At 28.3% G+C, this 13,959-nt stretch overlaps 1 protein-coding gene across 3 annotated transcripts; it reads right to left on the bottom strand.

Moving 5' to 3' along the window:
• Positions 1–204: 204 nt before the first annotated feature.
• FRD3a (ferric reductase defective 3a) lies at positions 205–9,796 on the bottom strand. 3 transcript variants are annotated; one of them, XM_041009404.1, is made up of 14 exons: positions 9,650–9,748; positions 9,327–9,383; positions 4,410–4,495; positions 4,180–4,301; positions 3,498–3,797; positions 3,083–3,282; positions 2,853–2,988; positions 2,500–2,596; positions 2,309–2,409; positions 1,860–2,023; positions 1,487–1,675; positions 1,298–1,393; positions 1,079–1,200; positions 222–668 (listed from the first exon to the last, which is right to left on the bottom strand). In XM_041009404.1, exons 2-14 carry the CDS (start codon positions 9,327–9,329, stop codon positions 614–616), a joined length of 1,671 nt encoding a protein of 556 aa, XP_040865338.1. In that variant the 5' UTR covers positions 9,330–9,383; positions 9,650–9,748; the 3' UTR covers positions 222–613. The 3 variants fall into 3 exon arrangements, with proteins under 3 accessions (NP_001236057.1, XP_040865338.1, XP_014622798.1); NM_001249128.2 differs by lacking the exon at positions 9,327–9,383 and having other exon boundaries at positions 205–668; positions 9,650–9,747; XM_014767312.3 differs by lacking the exon at positions 9,327–9,383 and having other exon boundaries at positions 4,410–4,586; positions 9,650–9,796.
• Positions 9,797–13,959: the final 4,163 nt, after the last annotated feature.

The raw sequence follows: 13,959 nt of genomic DNA, 5'->3' as shown, positions 1-13,959 counted from the left end.
ATTTCTGCACCTTTACATTAAAATTCAATCAACTTATCTTATTCAATTGCTTAAAAATTGGTTTTACACAAATTGCTTTGCACAAATGAAATTCCTATAAATACGATAGTTGATCTTACCATTTTACTATTTGTATAATTTGATTCACTTGTCAATCAGTTAACAATTACAAATTTGCAATATTTGGAGAAAGAACAAGAAATTGGAACTTGAACTCAAAATGACAGAAAAGTGATTTATTTTTCTCATATGTATACATACATTCAGAATTTACATACTAACATTACGAAGAATAATCTTCTAAATACAACAAAATATTACAATGAGCAGAGGATACATTAAACGGAGGCCAAAAGAAAAAAACGATACTTTGAATATAACACTTGCACGTGTAAATTGGACCCGTCCAATATAATATATAATAAGACTATCACCATAGTGTAGAGTGCATAAATCATGTCTTGAAAAAAGACAACTGATCCTAAATGGTGAAAAGTGATACAAAACATTTTTTCTGCTCAACAACGAAATTACAACTGATCCTAAATGGTGAAAAGTGATACAAAACATTTTTTCTGCTCAACAACGAAATTTCTTTTGTTAGATGTCATCATCAAGACATTGAGCGGCCTCTGAGAAAACGCCAAGGTCCAGTTCCTGTTCCCATCCTGCATTTGCATTGCATATGTAATAATTAAGCATAAGTGATTGAGAACTTGTTGTGTTTGTTGCAATTAGCTAGCTAATATTATAATTCTTATACATTTTGCTACTTGCCATATGTATAAAATTGAGGTGTAGTTTTTCATGTTCCCTTTTTTAAAGATCATGTGCTTTTAATTTTGTCACTATGATTAAAATTGAAATTTCATTTTAGTAACTCATGCAATATAGATTTTAACACTATCAATTAATTAAAATTCATTTTACCATATATGACAATTAATAATATTGGATGATGGTATGCTTTTTTTTTTAATTATAAAATGCATTATAAACCTTATAACATGCTGGAAACTAGGTAGTGTCAATAATATGCACTAGTTGCATGCTTTTAACATGCATGAGGAATGTTTACCTCCACACGCCAGCAAACATGCGAAGACTCATGTAGATGGTTAGTGCAATCCAGATCCCAACGAAACCTTTGCTCTTAGAGAGAAGGAACAATGAAGCAACACTTGCTAGTGACACCGTGACCTGAACAAATTAAGAGCATAGAAATTTGTTAAATAAATTTGGATAGAGATGACACATTATAAATTTTTTAATAAAAAATTATGGTATGAGAACTTACCAAGGAGTATGCAGAATATGCAAAATCAGATGCTCCATAGTTCACACCATCAAATACGAAGGCTAATGAATTGATTGGTTGTGTGGCAGCAACAAACTGGTGGGTAAATTAAATATGAAATCAGATAAAAATGACACAAAACACATTATCAAATTTGTTGTTGTGGAAGGAATGTATATATGTTTATACCGGGAGGCCTATTCTGATTAAGTGCACAACAAGAACACTTTTGGAAAAGATTCCAGCTCCAAAATACAATCCAACTCCAACTGCAAAAGAGAGTCCAACTCCTAAAACAAAACTCATCTGCAGTGTTCGTGTTGCCGCAACAAGCACCTTTTCATAATCTTTCTCAGCAAAGGAACAAGCTAGAATTGCCTGAGAAAGGGAAAATAATTAGAAGACTCATTTGATTTTTACTCACAAAAAAGAGTTCAAGAACTTAAGGCCTTTATTTATAAATGTTTTGGATCAACTATCAGTAATACTCATATCACTTTTACTACCTAATGACAATATTAAAATTTGAACCTAAGACGTGATGCAAACTAATGTTTTGTACCTGTACAGCAACAGCCAAACCATCAGCAAGAAGGGAAGATGTGAGCCACACTTGCAAGCAGGTTTGGAATGCAGCCATAGGAATTGGACCAAACCTTGCTGCCAATGAGGCTGCCAAGGTCTGGCAGAATGTCACAGCTATTACTCTTGCCAACAACAGACCTCCTATTGAAATTGAAAATAAATTTTAACATGAGTAAATTCTAGCTTGATTGATCAACATATATTAGATTTTTTTTTTTTTGGTAAAGACAACAAGTATTTTGTATTGGAGACAATTCTGAGCCAGGAAGGACCAGTATGTGAGGCTTTTTTTTACTATATTGATTTTTGAGTCCATTCTAGCTGACCATCTTTATCTCTTTTTTGTGTTTAATCGAGGGGAGTGAGATTTCAAAAATAGTATAGCAATCAAAACCAACATGCTGTGTTTACTGCCATCCACCATACCATTTTTAAGAAACCTGAAAATCTGCAAGTCTTTAATACTTGGAGGAACAAGATCCACTTTTCTAGTTAATATCACCATGAGTGCCAATGCCATCAAGTACCTAATTAGAAAGGATCACCATTTTGTAAGCTCAGATTTTGCTAAATGAAATGTTTGAACATTACTAGAATAAGACAAAGGTAAGACTTACTGAGAGAGCACATGTGAAATGGCTGCACCTTTGATGCCCAATTTGCAGTAGAAGATAAGCACTGGATCCAAAATGACATTCAATGCATACCCCGAAACTGAACAAAACAACATACACAGATGAACCAAGTTAAGGAAAATGTTTACAAATTTAAAAACAAAATATCTCCCATTAACCCTTTAATTGGATTTCCTTCTATTTTTTCCTTATGCATAAATTTGAAAGCAGTTTAACATTTTATGCAAAGTTCCTTTAAATTTATTTGACTAGCATGCTTTAACATGCATTTTCATTCTTTCACACTTTGTCTCTATTTAGGCTTTATTTCATGACAATGGATCATTTGAACCTACGAATAACATATAAAGGAGTTGTAGTGTCCTTGAATCCTCGAAAGATTCCTTGCATGGCCAAGGAGAGAAGCACTGCAGGAGCACCTAATGATCTCAATCTCAAGTATTTAATAGCAGGGTTTAGCATAGGAGAATCCTACACAAAGGAGAAATAGCTCCACTTTAGTAAAAGATAAGAAAAATGCTCTCTAGATAATGAAGATATGTTGATGTAAAATATATATACATACAGGTTTCAGACCCATTGCAGCTAATAGAGGTTTGGCGGCAAATATAAGGGTTGTAGCTTGAAGGAGACCAAGGATTGTGCCAAAAAGTAATGCTGTTGATGCTGAAGCAATGTGTCGCTTCTTCCTTCCAGCTTTTGAAACACTCTTGTTGCTACTACTACTAGTTTCAGTGGTAGACTTGCATATACTTGTATTGCAATCTGATAAGGAAATAATCAATTATATATAAATTAAAATGTGAGAACACAAACTTTCAATGCACCAATTTCCCTCCACTCATATATCTATAACTTTATCATAATGAATGTCCTACTCATTGGTTTGTGCTTATGCATTTGAAGCAAATTAATTTATATCAACATGGACATTTATACACAGTAGCAGAAAGGAAAAACTAGAAAGGGATAAAAAGTACCATCCATTTCCACATTCTCAGGTACACAAGTTGTGTTACCCCTTACAGCAGAAGATTCTGTTGGAGTCTCATTTTTCTCTTTGGATGCACCTTTCTCTATGTCTTGAAGCGAATGATCATCGTGCATTACTTCCTTGGACTTGGTCTTATCAGTTAACTTCTTTTCTGTATTGATTTTTTCAATGGTACTTTCCTCAGCCACAAAGGAAGTTGTGATGCTAACCAAAGGGAAGATGGTTATCCTTGAAGCTTGGTTGAACAAAGCAATGGACACTCCTGCGGCAGCAAGCTCCACGGGCCCTAAACACATGAATAATGAAAAGTTAGCTTAAAAAGTGATAGTATTAAAATGACTCTTATTAGGTTTTATTAATTATTTATAAGTGACCCTCATTTAGGAATCAATTCCTATCTGAAAAAAAAAACCTTAAGTTTTAGTTCCTATAAGTCGATATTAATATACATACTATCTTTTTTTTTAAGTTTTAGTCCTTATACACCTTCATAGGGACTAAAACTAAAGCTCTTTTTCTTCATATGGGAATTATAAATAAAGCTTTCTTATTATAACTGGCACAAGTTGCAACAAAAAATTGTCAAGCCAGAGATCAAAACCATGATTAATGCAATTTAAATGTGTGTATCTTATGTTCGAGCATGGTAAAATGACAAGGAAATGTACCCAAATGGCCTATGAATGCTGTGTCTATAAGAGAAGCAATGGGATCAGCAGCAACAGCCAGTGCAGATGGGAATGCAATCCCAAGAATCTCCTTAGCAATGGAATCCATCTTGAAAACATGTCTACATTCACATTCACAAAACCAAGTATTAGTATTTTGTAGTCACAAATTTATTTCTAGCATAAGATGCTACTCCTCCAAGAAACAGAGGTGATAAATATAAGGGTACCTTGCATCTTTGAAGAAAACTGAGACAGGTAGGTTTCTCTTGTTCTTGGGTGCATTACTTGAGCTACCATTCTCGTCCATGATATCCTAAATAGTAAAATAACAACTCAATCAAGAAGAGGATAGTGCGAAAAGGAACGTATTTCCCTTCGGGATGAGTTAGCCAAATCTCAACAATCTGCCAATTTTTGAGTTTGACAACAACATTCAATGTTTTGTACCATCAAAATAAAAAAATAAACTTGTTTTATATTGATCACCATGCAGAGATATAATGTGCTACTTTTCTAGCATTGAGAGATCAACTATAAGACCAGTGAACTATTTATAATCATTGCTGATATTCAAAAGCCAAATGTTAATTAAAGTGTTGCAGAAATCATGGAGGGTTGAAAAAGTAACAGACAGTAGTAACATATAATTATGGGTTTCGTCACGATTATAGTCTGAGCCTTCCTCAGATGTGTTTTAACGTCATTTTCTCATAAAGTAAGCATGCCTAATTTTAACTAATTAACCATCAGATGCAAAAAATGTTAAAAGATGCGTAAGCAGAACTTGGAAGAATGTGACAAATGATAGTGCAACAACCGTCCCCAGTTAATTAAACCCCTGATAGCTACATAAAAGAAAAGTTATATTAATTGAACTTTATACTAAAAAAGAATGTGTATTGTTTTTTTTTATTATTTTGTATCATGATTTTTGAAATCCACCATGCAAACTGTAAAAGGTTCTTTAGAATATGGACCTCATGCAAATCAAGGAAAGCTAAATGCTATGTATTTTAATTTTTAGAAGACTTAGCATATATGCAATGAGTTAAATGCAATAATTTTTACAATAACTTGCCAAACAAGCAAGATTATATGTAGCTAAATTTGCAGCTCTACCAATGAGTTAATTTACCTACTTGGCTTAGGTAATCCCATATATTGATTAAATTAATAGAGTTCAAATATTTGTGCGGAACATTTATGTATTTTAATTTTTAGAAGACTTAGCATATATGCAATGAGTTAAATGCAATAATTTTTACAATAACTTGCCAAACAAGCAAGATTATATGTAGCTAAATTTGCAGCTCTACCAATGAGTTAATTTACCTACTTGACTTAGGTAATCCCATATATTGATTAAATTAATAGAGTTCAAATATTTGTGCGGAACATTGAGAACTGAAAAAATGTTAAACAGCATAGGGAAGTTACATGTATTCAAGAAAAAATGCCAACCATCTCCCTGATAAAGCATGTCATAAGGAAATTTATTGCATAATATCAGTGATCAACGTTTCATATGGAATAGAAACGACCACATAATTAACATGAGTCATGAACCTGAATTTGAAGATAAAGTAATGATTTATTTAATTTTTTGTTCACATGTAGAATGGGCATCAGAAAGTGAAGCATCGAGTAACATAAACAAATGCTTAACGAATTGCAGGATTTGCTGAGATCGGGTGTGCAATTCCACGCTGAACATGTCAGTTTTATTCTTAAAAGAAATTCAAAACAAGAAAGAACTAATTAAAGTTAAAGCAAGTAGAAATAAGACAGAAACGCTTCCATAGGAATCTTGAAGCTTAATGTGCAATGGATACGAATCATGGTCCTTAAAACTCAAGTTTGATGTCTTCTTTTAACATTATTTCACCGTTAAAAATAATTATATTTGATTGTTGAAACAAACTTACTTTAGACTAGAAACGAAATGTGTACTGACCTAAGACAAAATAAAGTAATTCTTACGTGGATGTAGAATTTTACATTAAATTTCATTACAAAATTATTTTTAAAATATAAATTATTTAATCTCAAACTCACTTTTAATTAAAATTAATTTTATCGAAATAAAATTTTCTAAAATTAAGTAACATGTGAATAAGTCATGAAAGCCATTTTCTACCTACATGAGTTCACATTCATAAGAAAATCCAGTAATTATTGAAAAGTCTCATATCCCACAGATATGGAACGATTATCATTGCATCCTGTTTTGGTAGTTTTGTTTTATTTAACCAAAATAAATGGCAATAGAAAATGTTGAAATTTATATATGAAGCAAGAAAAGTACATATATAGGCAAGGAATCAGAATCTTCTTTAATGTATATTTCAATTAAAATAAAAAAGAAAGCTGACTCACTTTCGTGATTGGAATTTGGGATCAACTAGAATCTACATATAAAGTTGTATTTTTAAATTATAATCACGACTCATCAAATATATGCATCAATTAAAAAGAGAAAGAAATGGAATGGCCTCACATCTTTAATGAAAATGACAGATAGTTTAAATTGTAATATGTAGCATGAAAAAGTATCATGCATTCAAAATGACAATTTATCTATATCTCCTCCTGTAAGTATATATATTTGAAATCGTTCAACCTTTCTTGTTATGTACATTGGGAGCCTTATCATAATTAGCGCATTATTCCAAATAACAATTTTTTTCTGTACAAAAAGAAAAACAGAAACAGAAGTATGCCCTCAAAGATTAATTTATATTTATTTATACGCCACGTAATATAATTAATCTAGAAGTGATATCCCTTACTAGTTTTTCTCCCATGTCAATTATTCAAGCAACAAATCTAACATTTTAATTAAGCTCCTTTAGCAACTCAATAAAGTGAGGTTTTTTTTTAATTTCATTTTTGTTTGCATTTTTTTCTTCCTATTTCAGTTTATCAAAATTCATGCTAGTATGTACTAAAAAATAAAATAAAATAAAAATCATCCTAGTATCTATTTGCTTATATAAAGCTAGCAATAAGTAAGTTTGATAAAAATAAGGATCTTCATTACCGAGATAGATATTTTAATTAGGAGATGATTACACCGTGTAGAAATTTAAGTTAAGATGAGATTTTACAAGCTAGTAAAAGATAAGATTATTTCACCCAAAAAAGTAAAAGATAAGATTGAATTACTAGGATAATGATCCCATATAACTAATTAATTACCTTTGCATATAGTTGTGTGTGTGCACCAAAATGCACGCGTGCGTATATGACAAACTAAAAGTATACTACTAATCCAGCATTGTTGGCCACTATTTCTCCACTATAGGCTATTAAAATCAGTTCTTTAGCTATAGATAAGATAGTGACAATTTTTTTTGCAGCAAAACACAAACCAGGGAAGAAAATGATGTGTCTTTTTAATTAACGAAGTTTGTGTTTGTTATGAATAGTTTTTACCACTTTAAAATAAAAACATTGAAACGTGTTGAACCATCCATTTAAAATTGTTAAACTATTATAAAAGATTACGTTAAGTATATATTTAATAACAAAACAAATTAAATGAAATATATAATTCTTGTAAATTTCCGGTTTAATTTAGCAAATTTACTTAAACCTATTAAATAATTAGTAGATATACCATAGCTCGTAAAGTTTCTTACAAGGATTTTATTTTTTAAAATTTAATTAAAACCAAAGAAAACAATTATTGAAATTGTACTAATTAAATACTTAAAACTATAAAGAACGATATGAATGATTCTATTAAAATAATAAATTTAAGAAAATAAATTTTATCAATGATGAATAATTAATTTTTAAATAATAATAAAATAAATTAAAATTAATAAATTAATGAACAATAAACATTATTTTTTAACTAAGGGAAAAGAACATAGTTGGAGATGACGTATTCTAGAGAGAGGAAAACCGTACATTGCCAGAAGAAGTGGAACAAGGTTTTTTGTTGTCATTTACTTATTGGTAGGTCCCCCAAGCTAATCCGTACAAGGTGGATAAGTGTGTGGATATTATACATTGTGCATCAAATACAACCGTGAATTAAGCCACACTAAGAAATGACATCCAAATTTTCCACGTATATAAAACGTAATTTCACATTAAATGAAAAGATTACATCATTTACAAGATAAATAGCCTTGTTTAAAATAGTTAAACCAACTTTATAGTGAAATTGGGTTTAAATTTTCTTAAATAAAGTTTTAAAGGGAGCTCAAGTTATAGAAAACAAACTGGATTTTTTTTACAAATATTAATAATAAGTAAAATAAATACTTTATATTAATATCATGATGATAAAAAATATAGTTAAACTTTAAATATGGATGTAATTATTCACTTGATTGAACTTAATTTTGTAGATAATTTTTCTTAAATATTTTTATTGTATGTTTAATTTATTTTATTTTAAGAAAATCATACTTTATTTTAATTTCTCAATTTTTTCATAATTTTTTAAAAAAAGAAGTAATTATTTCTTCAAAAAAATTTAATTTAAAATATGTGTCAATATTTACTGATAATTTAATAATTTTAAATACTCTATTATTTGTTGGTTCTGATAATATATGCCTTAGTGCTTGTGTTAAATTGCTAGGGTATAATAATTTCTACTTTTAAGGTCCTTTTTAGAATCTTAAATAATCATGAATATGTTAATATGTAAAAAAAAATGTCAGTTTAATGAATATATACTGTTAATAATTAAAATTAGATTCTGTATAATTTATTATAAAAAAATAAATAAACTCATCATGATGAATTCGTAATTGAATAGCACTGTAAAAAAACTTTATACTGTGGTACAATTTTTTTTCATCATAAAGATTATAAAAGTGTGTTTATAACTGAGCAATAAGTGACTACAACAGCAGTTGAATGTCATGGAAGCTACGTGGCATGCAAGTTGCATGAAGCTAACTTTAGGGGTGAGACTAACTTAGCCGTTAAGTGTCGGCTGATGTTAAGTTTACAAAAGCCATAATAGTTCTATACTTTTGTATGTAACAAAGTAAAACAACATGGTTTTTTTTTTTATTATTTTCCTAATGGCGTGGTTAATTAAGATACAAAATTAATTAAATGATGTGGAAAGAGCAAAAGCATGCATCTTAATTTATCCTATGCAATACTTTAATCCTCACCATTAATTTCCACTTATCTTTTTTTTTACTTGAGCGTGTCAGGCATTCGGTTATAGACTAAAAAGAAGAAGAATGTGAGGGTTAATATATGTATATCAATTCATAAAATGCTTACATATATCAATTTGGGCATGCAAGAATGTATAAGAGGTATATATGTAAATCTTTCACCATGGGAATCAATTAACATGTATATGCAAGAAGGGTAAGAAATGAAATGAACTCTTCAATTGCATGCAAATAGATGCATTAACGACCAGAAATGAGAAATGCAGGTCCAAGCAAAGAATGAAAGGAGTTTCAAGTTGAAGGAATTAGCATACCTGAATACTCCTTGGTCAGTTTGATTCTTGACCTTAATTTCCACCAACTCTCAATGCTTCCTCACTCACTCACTAAGATCACAAACTTCTTACATGATAAACTCAGCCTACACCACTACCCTATTTATAAGTAACCTTTGCCCCACTACTATTTCCTACGAATTTGAAATATATTTATACATTCTTTTGTGTATAAATGAGGGAATTGAAATGTATTTAACACTGACAACTGTTTTGTATACCTTTTTTTTTGTCAACTTGTTAATTTTTTAAAATAATAATTTATTAATATTAACTTTATTTTTAATTAAAGTTAGAACTTAACTTTTAAATGAAAAAATTTAAAATAATATTTTTACTTATTTTTAATGTTATTTTTAATTAGAATTAGAATTCAATGTTTTTTAGATCGCCAAATTATCAAGTGAGGTATTTAGTAGTTTCGTCATTAACTAATATTCATTGAGGCATATGAATCTGAGACTTTGTTTAAGAAATGAGTTCAGTATTGTTTAAATTGATAATCAGAACTGAACTTTAATCGACAAAAATTAAGATTAAAAATTAGAATTAATTATTAAAAATAAAATTCTATTTTTATTGAGATACACAAAAAATACATAAACTAACGTATAACCCATAAATTAGTAAACTATTTTAGTAAGACACGTTTCGGATGGACAACAATTTACAGGTGTTAGTTTGGCAATTAGGAATTTGTCGTTTACCGAATTATGTTTGAAGCAAAAAATGTTGATAAATGTCCACTAGCATAGATTGATAAGCAAGCTGTAAGCTCCAGTATATAATATTGTTCTACTTTATGCTACAAATTGTGGTGCTTTTCATTCGTGGGAATCCCATTAAGCTCCAATATCCCAATCTTGGGAATTAAAATGTACCTCCACAATCTGACCTAATTTTTTCTGGTTTGAATATGCATATCATCACTTTCAACTGGGAGTACGGGCGTGGAATTTTGGTCTTTTATTATTCTGGGTCATTGCAACACTAGCCATTTGTATTTAATTAGCCTATAACTATATAATAAATAATAAATGATATATTCAAAAGAAGTAGTTGAGTTGAGATGTTTTTTTTCCTCCATAATGATTGATATAAATGATAGTGACATGTATCTTTTAACTCGGTTATTGAAGGTTCAATCTTAATTAGATTTTAGGTGCGAAATAAATTATGCTGAGAAAGAAATATTTATCTTGTGTCCAACAAAAATTAATCATTTTTTACAAAACAACTTCATACTAATGCTAAAATAAATAAAAAAATTGATTTTTTTTCTGTCATTCGTTTTCTTTCACGTTACAACAACTTTCTATAAATTTCTCAAACACTATTCACTAACGTATTGTGTTGAAACAGTATAAGGAGGGCCTGTTTAATACTAAAATGTAATTAAGTAGATGTTTCCTATACTGGGCCTCGTTAGCTGAATCAAGATTCTTTAAGAAACTAAAACATTTTTTTGCCTACAAAACCTGGGTTTGTTCGTTGTAAGTGGTTACTCTTTTCCGCTAAACTTAATCTCTCGTTTGCTGAATCAAGTGTTTTTAAGAAAATAAACTTAACAAACATTTTTTTAATCATATGAGAATTTTTTAATTAAAGTAAAATATGAAAATTTAAATAAAATCAAATCAAAATTATAAAGGTTAACCTAGTGATTGGGGGAAGGATAACGAGAAAAGGGAACGGAGAGAGGTAATATATTCAAATTTTTCCAACTGATATTTCTATAAAAAAAATTAATAAATTAATATTTGTCGATAAAAAAATAGAAATTTGATAAGGGAATAAAAATATAAGTTATAACTTACATTAAAGGAATAAATAAAAATTAAAATAAATAATTTGAAAATATATATCATGCAGATTTTAGATTAAAGAAAGAAAATCTTAATATATAAAATTTAACAGTAATCTAGTTAAGAAAGTAGAAAATTGATGAACAATTTTATATTTTAATGCAAAATAATATTGAGTACAATACGAAATATTCTCATCATAGGAATAATAGGAGAAATTTTTTAAGATTAAAATTTATAATATAGGAGTACTTTAATTCTAAAATCACTAATTTCAAAAGATTAAAAAATCATTTCGTACGATCCAAACCCTAATTATTTTACTCGCCAAGAAGAAATCCTTAATAATTTATTCACTTTTCATATTTCCTATACGTTTTTGTTTGAGTTCTTTAAAACTCGAGATTCACATTTGTTTCTTATTATTTTTTATTGGAGTAGAATGTATCCATTTATGGAAAAAATTTCGTATTCATAGGAATCGTACTTCAGATACTTAAAAGGGATCCAACTCCTTGTCACTTTAGCATATCATTCTTTGTCATTTTGTAATTAAATCTTAAAAATTCTGTAAAGAAATTGACAAAAGTGAGATGAAGTTAGATAATTTTTTTTCAATTAATTTTTTATCATATAATTGAATGAATAAATTTTAATTTAATAGTAAGAGCTTATTTAGGTCTAAGTTGAATTTAAGGGGAAAATGAACTCAAACCAATTACAAATATTCAATTTAGATTTGTTAGAATTTGAAAGCTATAAATTTGATTTGTGCAATCATATATGGATGATTAAGACTAAAAGTTAGTTAATAATCATATAATCATGTAAAAATTCGTGTATTTATTTTTCCCAATAACTGAAAATTTTCAATGTGCGTGTGATAATATGAGGCATTTGAAATGAGAAATCTTCTATTACGAGAAAATTATAACTTTCAATGATAAACCTTGAATCATATTTTTTTCAAAAAATAGCTAAGTTTAAAAAACCCTTAAAATAACTGGTTACATTCTAGAAATACCAATATAGTTCAATAGTTTAAGTAGTGATTATACTTAATAACATTATTGAATTTTTTTTGCCTGTAAAATTGACTTAAATTATTAATAAATTATTAAAAATATTCACTTGTATATAAAAATGATTGATTGTTCCATTAGTAAACTTCCCAGTAAATTAAGGATATTAAAATGTATCTGTTTGTTTCTTATATAAATGTATAATTAATATATTTATAAAAAGATCACCAAAAAAATATTTAAAAACCAGTTTGTTTTTTTTATAACTACAAGAAAAATGTATCTATTTGTTATTATATCTATATAAATGATCAAATTAGCTAGATATATAGTAATGTTTTTGTACTCGATATAATTATATAATTTTTCTTTATAAAAAATATTAATTAGATATATATCATAAATTAAACTTTTCTTTTTTTATATATTTTTTATATATGTAAAAAATTTAATTGTTTTTTTCCCCTCAAACTAAATTCCTAACTCCGCCCTAGCATAAAAATGATAACTATTGTCACAACGCGGCAATGGTAGTTGGCAACGGCAAACGCAGTGAGATACATGGAGATAGTGACAATAGAAGTTAAGGTATTTGGGGACCTATATAGAGGTGAGTGTGTGCAAATGCACTCCTCACCCTTCAAAGTTGCAAGTAAATAACATTCAAATTTTTATATTTGGTCATCTCCATTTTTTTATATTTGATCCGGTTACTCTCCAATTTTTCACTCTCTTTAATGAATGTTTTTTATTATTATTATTATTATTATTATTATTTTCAAGTATTTGTTTTGAAAATTAAATTTTATCTTCTCTCAAATAAAAGTTATCATTAGATTTGCTATTAGGTTTTTGTGATAATAGCGATATTGATAATTACAATATTGGAGATGATAATGATAACAATAAAGAAAACAATAATGATCTTATAAGAAATGATTATAATTGAATTTTAATCTCAATAACAAACTTATTTTTAGTTGTGATCTAAAAGCTAGCATTGAGAGTTATTGTCTTCCCATCATAAAAGTTTCTCATTTGAACATTTAACTATTTTTTTCTCCAACATTTAACCAATGTGAGAATTGAGAATATATTCTGAAGTTTGTTGGGTATAGGATCAACAAGGATAAAAGTGTCAACATGATTGGAATGTTGATCCATGTGATATCTTTTAAAGCCTTTCCTTTTTGTTATAGAAAAATGTAAAAATTGAGAACTATAAATATAAATTGTTAAATCATATTCGAATAATCAATATTAGAAAGAATATATATGACTTTTTTTAAGTAGTCATGCAACTACTAATTAATATATAATCTTAACCATATATATAATTGTATGGTCCAAATATATTCTTATTTTTTATAATAAATAAATTAATATTGTTAATTATATAACAATATATATATATATATATATATATATATATATTAATTTAATTAAAAGTTTAAACTTTAGA

The sequence above is a fragment of the Glycine max genome, chromosome 15, assembly GCF_000004515.6.
Source record: "Glycine max cultivar Williams 82 chromosome 15, Glycine_max_v4.0, whole genome shotgun sequence".
Taxonomy (NCBI): Eukaryota; Viridiplantae; Streptophyta; class Magnoliopsida; order Fabales; family Fabaceae; genus Glycine; species Glycine max.
This window is presented reverse-complemented; position numbering and strand designations above follow the sequence as displayed.